Source organism: Anarrhichthys ocellatus, unplaced genomic scaffold (genome assembly GCF_004355925.1).
Source record: "Anarrhichthys ocellatus isolate YVR2014 unplaced genomic scaffold, GSC_Weel_1.0 scaffold6, whole genome shotgun sequence".
NCBI classification, from domain to species: domain Eukaryota; kingdom Metazoa; phylum Chordata; class Actinopteri; order Perciformes; family Anarhichadidae; genus Anarrhichthys; species Anarrhichthys ocellatus.
The window spans coordinates 564,557-579,143 of record NW_022280036.1 but is presented as its reverse complement, the minus strand read 5'-3'; the positions used below and the strand labels follow the sequence as shown (position 1 = coordinate 579,143).

At 43.0% G+C, this 14,587-nt stretch overlaps 1 protein-coding gene across 1 annotated transcript in view; it reads right to left on the bottom strand.

Moving 5' to 3' along the window:
- Positions 1–281: 281 nt before the first annotated feature.
- adamts18 (ADAM metallopeptidase with thrombospondin type 1 motif, 18) overlaps positions 282–14,587 on the bottom strand; it is a 68,651-nt gene continuing 54,345 nt past the window's right edge. Inside the window, exons 20-24 of the mRNA XM_031846829.1 lie at positions 13,214–13,408; positions 11,425–11,495; positions 11,107–11,272; positions 8,568–8,763; positions 282–1,330 (exon numbers count right to left, since the gene is read on the bottom strand). Coding sequence (XP_031702689.1) covers positions 1,215–1,330; positions 8,568–8,763; positions 11,107–11,272; positions 11,425–11,495; positions 13,214–13,408 — 744 coding nt within the window. The 3' untranslated portion in view covers positions 282–1,214. The remainder of the gene's footprint in view (positions 1,331–8,567; positions 8,764–11,106; positions 11,273–11,424; positions 11,496–13,213; positions 13,409–14,587) is intronic.

Genomic DNA, 14,587 nt, shown 5'->3' with positions numbered 1-14,587 from the left:
TCTAAAATCTAAAATAATCTCTTGATCTAATATTAGGACCAATGTGCAAAGGCCACACACGTTTGTATCTATGAGTCAAATGAAGCCATGTTTTCTGTTCTGTGACTGAGGTGTCACATTGCTCAATGTGTCATCATTTATGTGAATTCCTACAACCAAACCCAGCCTCACCAGAGGGGCATTTTGACCCGACTTCTGTGGAGAACACAGCTACACTGTGAACAAAAGCAAAACCTCACGCTATCTAGATTGTACCCACGCTCACCCTGCAATCATCCCCCTCTCTCCCTCTTCACCCTACTCTCCTCTCCTCCAGACCCGCAGACAATGCAGCACATTACCCCCACCCCCCCACTCCCCATTGTGGCTCTAATCGATAAAGAGAATGTAGGAAAGAAAAGAAAGACAGATGGATGATCGAGTTGTATTAGCACAAACCGTACAGGAGAGCGACCACTTACAAGGTGACTGGATAACATGTTTTACGTACACAGATAGGCATGTTTTCTTAGCGTTAATGTGAATGGAATGCACAGGAAAAATGTGTACCAGCTTGCTCCAGAAATGATCCAGCAGCATTAAACACAACAAGCGGAGAGTGTGTGAAGGAGTAAGTGTAGGAGGCATCTGACCACTGATCGTTAATGCCTCATATAAAAAAGTGGATCCAAGGGTGACTGGCACAATCCTCTGGTATATTAAACATAGAAATAACATGTCACAGATCCACTGTACACCTGACAAAATGTAAAATCATATATTACGAACCATAATAACTTAAAAAAAGGCATATGACACCAGACGCCTTTCAAAATACAACATATAAGCCAACTGAAACGCTAGTTTCCTTTCCTGTTGTCCTGGTGGCTTGTAGCTTGAGAGGTTTCAAAAGGAAAACACAGAACAACATATATATTACATCAACAAGTCTTTTGTTGTTTGCATCGTCTTTCCAGTTAAAATGTGATTGATGAAATGATGACTTTAGCGCTTTGGCAGATGAACATCAGCAGCCACACTGCCTGCTAACAAAAGGAGTCCATGGTGTTTCTTTTTCACTTCTTTTCAAAATTCATAAGTCAAGTACTCCAGGAAGAAAACACACACAAGTGTCGAGCACAGTTCTGTGTGTTGTGAGTAAGGCCACCAAGTGGCTTCTGTGGTGTTGGATCCCTCGGGAGGCCAGAAGCCACAGATTCAAGGGTATCAGAGCTCTATTGCCTCTTGCTGGAGCAGGACTTGCAGCATTGCTGTCCATAGAACTTGTGGTTACAAACGCCATGCTGGGGAACCAAGTGACACCAGCTGAAATGATCTACGCAGTGTTCATCTGCAGAAAGAAATAAAAATAAAATAAGGCACATGTTTAGCAGCAGTTCCACTGATGTCCACTAGCGTTACTCAAGCGCTCGTTGATGTAGTTGCATTGTTAAATAGCACTGAGAACTGACATCAAAGTCTTCCATTTCTTAGAAGGAACAGAACAGGAATAATGAGAGACAAGGAGACCTGAAGACCTGTAAGAGCTGTAAGACAAAAACATTTGATTTGTTGGTGCTTCACCGAGTCATCGGAGTGATGGAAAAAGTTGAGGCCAGCAGCAAGTGTTGGGCGTCAGCTTGTAGCTTTATGTCCCCTGCTTCCACTGAAAATGATTTGTAGACTTGTCATGAGCTACAATTCATGATTACATCTATTAATTGTTCTGCCTATGAATAGGGAGAACATCAATAAGAAATAGCCATCATATTTCCCAGAAACCACCAACCAACAGTCTAGAATTTGCCAGATATATCACATATATCACTCTTCAACGTTTGAGTGAAGACAAATCCAGAAAGTCGTCGAGCTATTTGGGTTGTTAGCAAATGCTAACTAGCAGCTAAGCTAAAGCTAAGTAGCAGCAAGATGCCTCCCTTCTCCACGGACGACTACTACAAACTCCTACAGAAGATTGCAGTCTTGGAAACAAAAATCCACCGACTAGAAGTAAACGTGGAGGTTAATGGACTGTGGGAATGATACCACTTTACCATGGACTCAAAACACTGGACAAACGCAAGCTAAGACACAGCTAACTAGCACAACTAGGCCTACCAAGAAACAGGAGGAGAGAGCAGATAATGACTCTTCAAATGGTAGTCCTCCCTGGAACTCTCTCGGTGCAAAGCCGAAGAGAAAATCATACCCTCAGGATGTGGAAGGACGACTAACAGGCAGAGCCCAGCGCCCCGAGATTTGTGATGCGACTGGCTGGCCTGCACTAGCACACAGGCAGAACTCCTCCTCAACCCCTGCACTCAGACGGACAAAGCCAAGGACAGCTGAGAAAAGTAAAACCTGCAAAAAACCTCCACCACAACCAAGCCTACAACTTCAAAACAGATTTGCTCCATTGTCGCAGGATCCTAAATCTCCATCTGATGACCTGGATAAGCAGCTATCTCCTCAAAGCAGGGTAAGAACTGAGAGTAAATGTGAGAGTAAAAGGCCACAGGCAAAGCTAATGACTGGGCCTGAGACTCTGATTGTTGGTGACTATGCTGTAAAAGATGTCAGAACACTGTGCAGCAAGAATACCAAAATACTCTGCTTTCCGAAAGATATGGTCTCTAACATGAGAGACAAAATCCTGGACATCGTGGCTGACTATCCCAACAGCATCGTGTATACAGGAAGCTGTGATATTGTGAAACAACAGTCTGAAGTTCTGAAGCGAGACTTTATTGATCTGTTAAACACAGTCAGCTCTGTCAAGGCTGAGGTGTTTATCAGTGGCCCTCTTCCACCAGTCAGAGGAGGAGATGAAGGATTGAGCAGGCTGTTTGCACTGAACAAATGGCTGTCAACTGCATGTACTGACCATTCAGTGCATTTTATCAACAATTTCTACCTTTTCTGGGAGCGCAGACATCTTTTTACGGCACATGGAGTTTGCTTGAACAAGTCAGGGGTAAAACTGTTTACCTCTAACCTATTTTTCTCCCTGCGTCAGTCTGTTCCTACTGCCAAGGACAAGACACAAGAGGAGTCTAAACAAGAGATAACCACACAGCATCGCCATGGAGACCTTACGGGAAGGATGCCCCCGCCTAGCGACAGCCAAAAGGAGGAGTCTCCAACCTCATGATCAGGGACCGCCTCCGATCTCCCACTTTCCCCACTCTTCCGAGATGAGGAGTCTTTACCTCCCTCCCCAGCACCTACTTCCACCCCCCAAACTCCATTCAGGTCCCTTTCCTCTCTCACACTCTCGTCATCCTCCCCCCACCTGGAGTTCACTGACCACATGAAAGAGCTGGTCATTGCTGGAACCAAACACACTCCTCGCCCCACTCCTCGACGTACAGCTCCAGCCCCACCCCTGAAACTGGCTCCTAGTCCTCAGCCAGTTTTGACACAATCGGCGAAGTTAAAGTGCCCTGCCCTTCCCCCACCTCCACCTCGGCTCCACAACCATCCTCTGTCTCCCCTACCTGATAAAGGCAGGGCAAGGCAGGCCGGTGCGGAGGACTCGGAGCTGGAGTGATGTGATGCACTATCTTGGATGCTATAATTGATATCTTCTGGGTCCAGGCTACAAGGCTAATGACACCAATGACTCTCTCCAGGAAAAGGCCCTGTATGCAGCTAGCCATCTCAATTCCTGTCCTGATAGTTTATAGAAAAAGAAAGGTGAGGCTGCGAAGAAACAATAGTAAACCTGCAAACTTATCAAACTTAACATACATTCCTCGTCAGCCTGTCCAAATAAATTGGGCAAAGAAAGCTTTAACCACATTAAACTTAGCTTTATTAAATGTCAGGTCTCTGTCAGGAAAAACATTTTTAATCAATGATTTTGTTGTTAGGCACAAACTGGACATTTTGTTTTTAACTGAAACATGGTTAAATCAAGATAACAGTGCAGCTGTTCTTATTGAATCAACACCTCACAACTTCAGTTTCATGAGTGAAACAAGAGTGCATAAGAAAGGAGGTGGAGTTGCTATTTTATTTAATGATTCTCTTCAATGCAAGCAGATGTCCTTTGGTCATTTTACTTCTTTTGAATATGTCGCTCTGAATTCCACTCAAGCTTTATTCCTAAACATTTACAGACCGCCTAAATACTGTGCAACCTTCTTTGATGAGTTTACTGAACTGCTGTCTATAATCTGTATTGATTTTGACTGTGTTGTTATTGTTGGTGATTTTAATATCCATGTTGATAATCCCCAGGACAGAGGGTCTATAGAACTATGTGGTGTCCTTGATAACTATGATCTGACTCAGCATGTGACAGGACCCACCCACAACAGGGGGCACACTCTGGACCTAATCATCACCAAAGGTGTAAACATTTCCAAGGTCGTTGTGACTGATGTTGCACACTCTGATCATTTCTGTGTTTTCTTTGAGAGTGCAATCTCCTTGCACACGAATGTCCAAACCAAGGTTGTGACAAAGCATTACATCTCTGAAAACACCAGTGAACTATTTATTCAGAAGTTCTCCTCCACACCAGCCCTCTCTTGCATCTCAGTCAATGAGCTTGTAGATGGCTTCAATTTTAAAGTTAAAAATATTATTGATGCCATTGCACCCATTAAAGTGAAGGTTGTCTCGGGTAAGCAAAGATCTCCTTGGAGAAATGCTACACTGGTCAAAATAGAGAAACGAGAGTGTCGGAAAGCTGAGCGCAGGTGGCGAAAAACTAATCTCCAGGTTCACTGTGACATCTATAAAGAGAGACTTCGCAATTATAATTTGGATCTTAGAAATGCAAGGCAATCCTTCTCTGACATCATAACCAAAAACAATAACAATACACACGCCTTATTTGCTACCGTCGACAGGCTAACAAACCCTCCAGTGTCAGTAGCTACTGAGCTCCAATCCACCTGGGCATGCAATCAATTTGCCTCCTTTTTTACTGACAAAATACAGAAAATTAGACAAGCAGTCAGTGCCTCCACACCAACCACAGGATATGTGTTGACAAGCTGACAAGCAAACAAGCTGCTAGTAACAAGCAGCTCTGTACTGAGACCTAACAGAGGTCCTTTGAGCTAAATGCTAATTTCATGTTCACAATGTCAATGCTAACATTTTTACATAACATGTTTCACATAAGAAGATTTTTTATCAGGTTTATTGTTTACCATGTTAATCTTAGTACAGCCTGTTATCTAGCAATAAACACAAAGTAGGCCTATAGCTGAATATGATGGGAGCAGGTGACGAATCAGCTACTGTACAGATGTACTGTACAGTACATCATATAGTTGGTTCAGCAGCAGCTCACTCCGTAGGATTGGGAACCGGAGGGGTGCTGATTCAAGTCCCTGCACGGAACAAGTATGGAATGTGGAATGGTGGCTGGAGAGGTGCCAGTTCACCTCATGGGCCCTGCTGAGGTGCCCTCAAACTGCTCCCCAGTGCTGTATATGTAGTGCCCACTGCATCCTAAAGCTAGGATGGGTAAAATGCTGAGGCTAAATTTGACTGTGTATTGTGCTATGTAAAATGCGTGACAGTAAAAGTTTATTCACATTTACATTGTATTCACTTGAGCTACTACTATAGTCAGAATTCATCAAGAAGGTCAGAAACACCGGAAACAGGGAATGCAAACTCCACACACAAACAGTTACAAAGGAAATTAAAGCTGCGAGCATCATTGATCGGGCCCTCGCACCTTCACGCACGTTGAGGGTACTGGCAGGACTCTGGGTGACGCGGCCATGAATTTCTGTGACCATCACACTCTGCGTTCACCAGTGAGATATTTCCTGCGTAGGCCAGCAGCGTAGCAAGATCATGTTGCCAGGTCTTAAGCCTCAAATGTTTTGAGTGTACCTCCGATACAATCATAAATGTAAGCCTTTAAAGATCATTAAGAAAATTAATGTGTGTGAATGTGCTTCAGTGTTTGTAACACAACAGACTGTCAGTTTACTGGGATGGGGTTCAACTCCCTGCAGTGTCCTGCTGATTGTATTTGGACTTACATGAAAGTTAACAAAACAGTAGTGCCATTTGCTGTTACTTGAACACTTTAATTTTACACTGTTTTCATTTTAAGTTCTTCTGTAACTTTAGATTGTAGTGTGAAGTAACGTTTAACCTGATTGTCATGAAGAAGTTCTGGACAGATCATTTATAGTAATGCCCACTGACATGGTTTGAAAATCCACTGTTATCTAACGTTTGCTCTCCAAGCATCTTAGTTTGCACATATTTAGATCAGAGAAGTCTTTTTCTCATGGTGTGCCCACAAACCCTTTCAATAAGTTCAGTGTTTGGGCCGCTGTAATTATAGAATCCTGGTTACGTCCGTGCTTATCAGTAGGTGGCGCTATGGCTATGAGTTAATATTGACATGCAGAAGTCCTAAAGCCATGACAGTCAACAAGCATGTCAAGTTTGGGACAGTTTTGACAAAGTACAGTCGAGTTACAACAGCTTGATGGATGATGGTGAACCATGTAAAATGGCCGTCACACCATATCCACGTCGTTCGATGAAACCTAAAGCTTTCAGTAACTTTTAATCGCTAAGGTCTTTAGATTGTTCTGACCAAATTCTAAGCTGATCGGATTAATTCCCTAGGAGGAGTTCGTAGTACAGCACCTGGAAATGGAAAAAAAACACGAGAAATTCATACAAAATTAAAAATGGCTGACTTCCGGTTGGGTTTAGAGCATGGTCCCAAGAGACTTTATTTTAAGTCCATATGTGATACATGTTCCTACCAAATTTCATACATCTAGGTCAAACATACTGCGAGGGCTGCTTCGTCGAAATTTTGTAGGGGCGCTATTGAGCCGATATGCCACTCTGAACCAATAAAATCATATTATATAACTACAATTTGGGCTTTAAATGTGTATGCCAAGTTTGCTTATGTTTCAAGCATTTCTAGCCTCTCAAAAACACCTTAATTGTTCATGGTGAAGAATGCGTCGCCACGGCAACAGCTTTTCACGAAACAACAAGCTTTGAGTAACTTTTCATCACAGAGGTCTTTAGATTGTACCGACCAAATTTGAAGTTGATCCGATTAATTCCCTAGGAGGAGTTCGTTAAAGTGCAGCGCCTGGAAATGACAAAAACGACACTAGAAATTCATAAAAAATTTAAAATGGCTGACTTCCGGTTGGGTTTAGAGCATGGCCCCAAGAGACTTTTATTTAAGTCCATATGTGATACATGTTCCTACCAAATCTCATACATCTAGGTCAAACATACTGCGAGGGCTGCTTCGTCGAAATTTTGTAGGGGGCGCTATTGAGCCGATTTGCCACTCTGAACCAATAAAATCATATTATATAACTACATTTTGGGCTTGTAATCTGCTTGCCAAGTTTGCTTATGTTTCGAGTATTTTTAGCCTCTCAAAATTACCTTCGTTGTTAACGGCGAAGACTGCGCTGCCATGGCAACGGCGTTCGACAAAACATCAAAAGCTTCATGAACTGGTATTATGAACTTCTTACATTTGTGTGGAAGTAATTTGATGTTGATTTGATTTACCTACTAAGAGAAACAAGCCAAAGTATAAAGACTTTATCTTCCTGTTACCAGTAGGTGGCGCTATGACTATGATTCAAAATTGGCCTGCAGATGTCTTCAGGCCTGGAGTCTCATCAAACATGTGAAATCTGGTAAAGATCTGATGATGTGGAGTCGAGATACATCAGTTTATTCGTTCATGGCGAAGGATCGAAATTCGCCGAGCCGCCACGTCACCGCCCTTCAATAACTTCTTACAATCTTCACAATGAAGCATTATCAAGGTCTTAAGGCTTTTCTGACAACATTTGAGAGGGATCTGATTAATCTGTGAGGAGCAGGATGTCAAAGTACAAAACGGACAACTTCCGGTTGCCACTATGTGGGGCTATTACTATGATTCTAAATTGTCTTATAGATGTGTTCTGAGTCAGGATGTTATGACATATGAGAGATTTGGAGCAGATTCGACAATGTACGGCCGAGTTACAACAACTTCCTGTTTCACGGCGAATGGAGTTTTTTTGACGCCACGCCACGGACACATAGTTCAATAACTTTTTGATATTTGAGTAACTTTTCACTGCCAAGGTCTCAAGAGCATACTGACCAAATCTGAAGTCAATCGGGTTAAATCTCTAGGAGGAGTTCGTTAAAGTATGACACCTTGAAATGGTCCAAAAACGTCATAAAAGTCAAAATGGCCGACTTCCTGTTTGGTTTACAGAAAAATTCCAAGAGGATTTTTTGTACGTCCCATCACGATCCACATACCTACCAAATTTCATACAGCTAGGTGAAACCCGGTGTTGGGGCTACTCAATAGGGGGCGCTATCGAGCCAATATTTCATAACGCAGCTGGACACCCCAATCAGACTGCAATTTTCGCAAATTCTGGCTTGCGTGCCAAATTTCAGAAGTTTTCCAGTATCCCAAGCACCTCCTTTTTGCGACGAAACACTAAAAATAAGAAGAATAATAATAAACAATCGAAAAACAATAGGTCCTCCGCTCCGACTACGTCGGTGCTCGGGCCCTAATAAAACTTCATTTTCATCTTCAACTTTACCCTTCAGTGTTGGTCCAGCAGCTGCGACCCGGCCGGGGCGTTGTGCCGGAGCCGGGGGAGCAGCGGGGCAGAAGTGTGTGCTGCACGCCCTAGAAGTGACAGGCCTCTGGTGGGGCAGGCAGCCGGCTGCGGGGCGACCCTGCCAGAGACACTGGGTGGACCGAGTCTGGACTCCTCCACCACAGGACACAGAGCACTGAGACAGAGCGACAGAAACAAATAGAAATGCAGAACGAGATGAAGAGATGTGAGAAAAAAGCAGAGGTATAAATAGGAGAAGGAGATGAAATGTCAGAGCGCACAGAGAAAAAAAAGTGCAGAGACAAAGAACAGATGAAGAAAACAAACATCCCATCCAGCATGTACTTGCCCTCCAGCGAGCTGTCAGCAGATCTCTTCTCTGGTGGAAACATACCGGGATCACAAGCTTGAGATCAAGCAGAATACCACACAGTGCTATAAGAGTTTGCCCTCAAGACTTTGCATAATAGATGATATAACACATAGCCTACACAACGTGCCCCGATAGACTCTATATCAGAGTGGAGCTTTTTGGATTGCATCTGAGGCCCTTTCCACACACAAGAGCTATGCTATGTCTGCAAACTACCACCACCTACACTGTACAGTTTTTTTGGGGGGAAACAGATATTAGAACACCCATGGTCATATATCTTTCAATCGTATTGAATGATTGTTTTGACCCAGACACTGTGTTGTCTTCCTCATCATGTCAGGGCCTCCCAGAAAAACGTGCCCGGCAAACAAAAATCAATGAAGTGAGCGATGGTGAGGTGGAAAATAAATTTGAATCTGACGAACCCTTTTCACTAGATTTGTTGGTTTAGAAGCAACCGAACACACGATTGTGATGATTTTGCTCAAAGCTACTTTTAAAGAATTCTAATTCTATTGACAGCAGAGTATAATACCCACTTCCCACTACTTGCTGACTTCAGTTTGAGCAGTTTAATTCGACAGTCACATTTCGTGACTGTCGAACAACCGAATTTCACATTTTTTTAAATTATTTTTTTCAATTGTCAATTTTCAATTTTCAAAAGCTCAGTTGCTGTTTGCTAAGCCTGTCAATCTTTCTGTTCTTGCACGTAACTTAACCCCTTTAAATTTGGACTAATATCCGGCGGCAACCTCTGGTTCTGAAAAGCAAACCCAAAAGTGCCTTGAACCTGCATTCTTTCTACTGGCCATTAGGGGCCTCTGGTTGCAAAAAGATGTCCGATTGTACACATGTCTATTAGAAAATGACTCTGGTTCTGACTTGATTCATAACATTGTAAACGGTAGTTCATGGTCTCAATCACTAGTGCCAAGAGACGATAAAGCTACCTTGTGATTGACAGGGTGCTACCAGAGTCACTGGTTGCATAAAAAAAAGATGGCGACGGCCAAAATGCCAAAGTCAAGGCTTCAAAACTGCAGTCCACAAACCAATGGGTGACGTCGCTACTACTACATTCACTTCTTATATACAGACAATGAGTAATATTTGAAACAGTGTGTCCTTGATATCAGACAGAGGTAGACACAAGTGGGCTTCTCATTTCTAGTCAGTGACTGTCGATATTTCCAGTTGAAATGAGCAGCTGTTGCTAGCTAGTTAAAAAACTAATATTAGCTTCAGTCAGTGGTTGAAGATGCTGTCCCTGGCTGAGTTTTAATGTCAGCTCGCATGGTTTTAAACAAGAATGTAGTTAAATGGGGTTGTAAATACGTAGCAATGTAGTGCTCCTCCAAAATCCAATAAAGAGCAGGGCATTACTGTGAACTAGATAGCAAAATAATACCAAATGGATCAGAGCTGTTGTAACATAACCTGCAACCCCACAAACTAATATAGCTAGCTGACGGTATACTGCTTGTTGCTTCTGTAGGTAGTATGCTGGTTGGCGGGTCAGGCTAACGATCGCAGATTATTTTAGAGTAGATTAACACACTGTTTACTCAATTTATTTTACTCTTGTGTTTTTGGTTATGGAGGGACTTGAAAGAAAGACACCATCCTCCACAGAAAATATAGAGTATCTCTATTTCTATAGCGAAATGGTTACCACTTCTTCATGTGGAGAAATAAAATGCTTAATAGGCCTGCCTTATAGTTCTGGTTACTAAACTATGATTGGATGGCTGGAGGTCAAGGGATTTTAGCGAAATGTCAATTGCAGCTCATATGGATGGAAACCATATCCAGCTTTAATCCAGTTAAAAGTGACAGTTCCTGCATTACCTCAGAGACGGTGGTTTCACCAACCTTGACTGACTTTAGCCATCCTTCCAAACACAGATAAAATCAGTTATTCTACTTCAAGTCCCTGTGCAGGTGACTGATGTAAGATTTAAGTTCCATCATGCTTGTGATGGCGTTGCGCGACATGTCACGGGATTTTCTACCAAATGCTTCACAATTGTGCCACGTGTGGGAGAAAAGCTCCAAATCGGAAGACAGTCAGCTGGAACGCGTATAGCACTAAAGGTCTCTCATGAAGAAAGATTATGATCAAAGCCTGAGCGAATGTACCTGTTGCCAGGGAGAGGAGTACCATCCTAAGGACACAGCACTGGAGCTGGTTCTGCCTGGGACAGCCCGAGGGAGCTCTGGGCACGGACCTCTGTTGCAGCCCTGCTGGAGATCCACCAAAGGTTTAGCTATATTCCTGCACCTCCGTACGGGGAACTCCACATACCTGTGCGGGAGAGGACAGGTTGTCGGCTCAAAATGACTTTTCCTACAGAGCGTCAGAACATTCAGACTCAGAGGCTAGTACACAGATGACACAGTGGGGTCCAAAGCATCGGATCTATTAAAGTGTCTTGGTGTGCAGTTGAAGGCACATACTCTCCCTGTGAGTCTCTCTCCCCGCAGTGAAGCTCTCTCTTCTGGATGCCTGAGCCACAAGACCTGGAGCACTGAAACAAGAGTGCAGGCAGGAGGGACAATTTTACAAGATGAACTCTCTGATTGTGTAGTGCGGCGGGTTCCCATAGCAGCAGCCACCACAATGTCGCCTATTATGGTAGTAATGGAGCCAAAATAATGTGTTTTTTCAGTCATTTTATTTGATGAGCAGAGCGGTGCATACGTGTATGTCTTAGAGAGTGTAAATGCATCTGGCTCTTCTTCAAATTCCAAACCAACGTTGTGGGAGCTTCCCTGTGTTCTCTCTCGGTAGTGTTGCGCTGCAAACCTAACCTTTACGCTGACCTTTTACATTCCGTATTCAGCAGCATGAACTAACTGAGTGCCCTCTCGCTCACTCAAGCTACTGCACTTAACATAAATGAGGACAGAGACAAATTTACAGAACCAAGCCAGGTAAGAGTTCACAAATTTTTGGCACTAAACTCTAAAAGAATATGCTCTCTGAATTCATGATTAAATAATGGGCAACATGATGAGGCCGTCACACAGTTAGACTAGATTTATACTGTACAGATTCATTAAAACATAGCTTCAACTTCCCAGATATAGAAATAATTCTTTAAAAATCGTAAGCAACACCTCCCAGTTGTTTCAAGGACAGTTTGGATTCGTTTTGGAGAGCTGGCATATCTTGGACATTATAAGTGAATCCTTGATGAAGTACGTATATCATCCAACAACATAACGTGTTGCCATGGAACCCTTCATAATCCCAGGAGTAAACTGGCAAGATTCCAGAGTAAAGAAGGAAATATAATGTGAACATTATAGCGGACTGAAAAGCAGGTGGTCGACAGCTTGGCTTTTGCAAATACTGCCCAGATGTAAGACATTTTTCCATGTTATTACATCTCTCTCTATTTTCTATCATGGTGGCAGCAATCCACAGTCACACATAAAAAGGGAAAAATATCAACCATGATTTCTTAGAGCTCCTGTTTGCTTTGTCCAACCAGGAGTTCAAAACATAAAAAATCAATTTAAAAAGATAAAAGAAGAAAGTCTTTACATTTAAACATTTGTGCTTGATAAATTAATCAAGTAATCAATTGGAGTCAGTTAAATTGGGTATGTTGTTTTAGAATGAACTGCTTTGACCTGTGACTTTTTTCCATCTTGCATTGGTGGCAAAGAGGTCAGACTCAGCAGAATAGCTTTAAAAATCACAATTATCTTTATCCCACAAGTTATTTTGTGAAAAACGCATTGTACAATTTTTTGTATTTTAAACTTTCTTTCCTCTGCTTCCAATCCAGTTCATCCTTTTCTTTTGCCTTTCAACAAGTTCAGTGAAGGGATGTGATGTTGTGCAGTGCTGATAGTTCGGTCCAGATGAAGCAGAATTCTTGACATTGCATTGCATTCTGGTCTATTGAGGCTGCTGGATTTGTCCCTGTATGATTGTTGAATATCTCTGAGAACAGAGAGCTCTAGTATGAAGCTTTTATTTTCTTAATTCTGGACGAGTAATGTTTTGAATGACGATGTTTTATAAGGATGCAAATCATAGCTTGGACTGAGACAAACACCACCACCAGGCAACAAAATGGACCTACACAGCAATGAGCTTCATCTACAGCGTTTTGTTTCTTATAACGTGTGTTTTAGGGTTTTTTTTCCTCAAAATTATGAAACTGAAAATTTCTGAACACATTTCTCTTCTATCACTACTTCGCTTTGAGCTTCATGTCTCTTTTGTTCCTACCTCTCCCCAGGCAGTAGTGATCCACTGCAGCCTTTCGTTCTTTGGGCAGCGCCGCAGGACGCAGGTCTCCTGGGCTCTGGGCCTGTGGTGCTGTCTGCACATGCTGTCGGGCACCACCACCGCTTTGGCCCCGGGATCGGTGCTGCGGCAAAACACACTCCGCTTCCTCAGTCCGCGGCCGCAGGTCTTGGAGCACTGTGAGCGGACACGGAAGTCGATAACACAGAATCCTCAGGAGAGTGGTGATTCAATGGGCAGAAGTTAAATGACCATACACATATTAAATCATACATGCATGCACTGTACTTTCTAATATTGCTTTAACCTTCAGCTTTCATCACATTTAGCAGAGGTTGAATCCTTGGCATGGACTCTGTTAACGCTTTTGTAATTCACCACATGGTGTACGAGCAAACAGAAGGTCACGGTTTTGACGACAGCCCATTACGGCCTAACATTAAATACAATACACCAATAACTCTCAGATGAATGTGACCCCGACCCATCAAAGTATCCACCAACGGCAGACAGTGTCAACTCCAACTGAAAAGCAGAGGTGGACAACAGTGTCAAACTGCTCTGCCGGGACTGAAAACCACAGCCGTCAGGGCAGTTAATGTGACAGCATCACATTAATCAATGAGAGAAAAGACTCATGCACATCTGTGCATACCAATTCACGCTCGCAACTGTGCACGAACACGCATCCCAGTTGTCCTTTTGTCACTGAAAGTTTAGATTGATTTTTTCACAAATACTGGCCTGGCCTCTGCGTGACCGCCGACTGAACTCGGACCGGTGTGACAAAATAGTCCAGGCCCACAACCCCTGCGTCCTGAATAGTGGCTGAATGACAGCTGCGTGTCCGGGCTGTGCAGGTCACATCTGCAGTTTTGCTGCCAGGCTATTAATATTGGATATGACATAATGAGCAAATAAAAGCCCTGTCTAGTGTGTGATGCACTGTGGTTGCAGATGCCAAAACCATCATGTCATACTTGGTTAATAGCCAGAGGACTAAAAAGCCTAATCAAAGCTGTTTTGTGATTCAAAGGCATGTTTGGTTACTACCTTCAGGTATTTCATTGTGATTCAACCGTTCAAATTAAATTTCCCAAATTAAAAGGACAAGGGCAGATGTCTGAGGATAAAAGTTGAATAGTCCTAACAAGTGGCTCATTTGTATTTAGACAAGTTGCACACTATTCACTTCTGTAGTTTGTGTTCAATGTTCTTCACATGTCCAACAGAGGGCAGCAGAGCGTTTGTTTTAGCATGAGTGAAACCTCTGACAACTGGCATAGAAACTCAGTGTGTGAGGGAGTGTGAGAGAGAGAGAGAGAGAGAGAGAGAGAGAGAGAGAGAGAGAGAGAG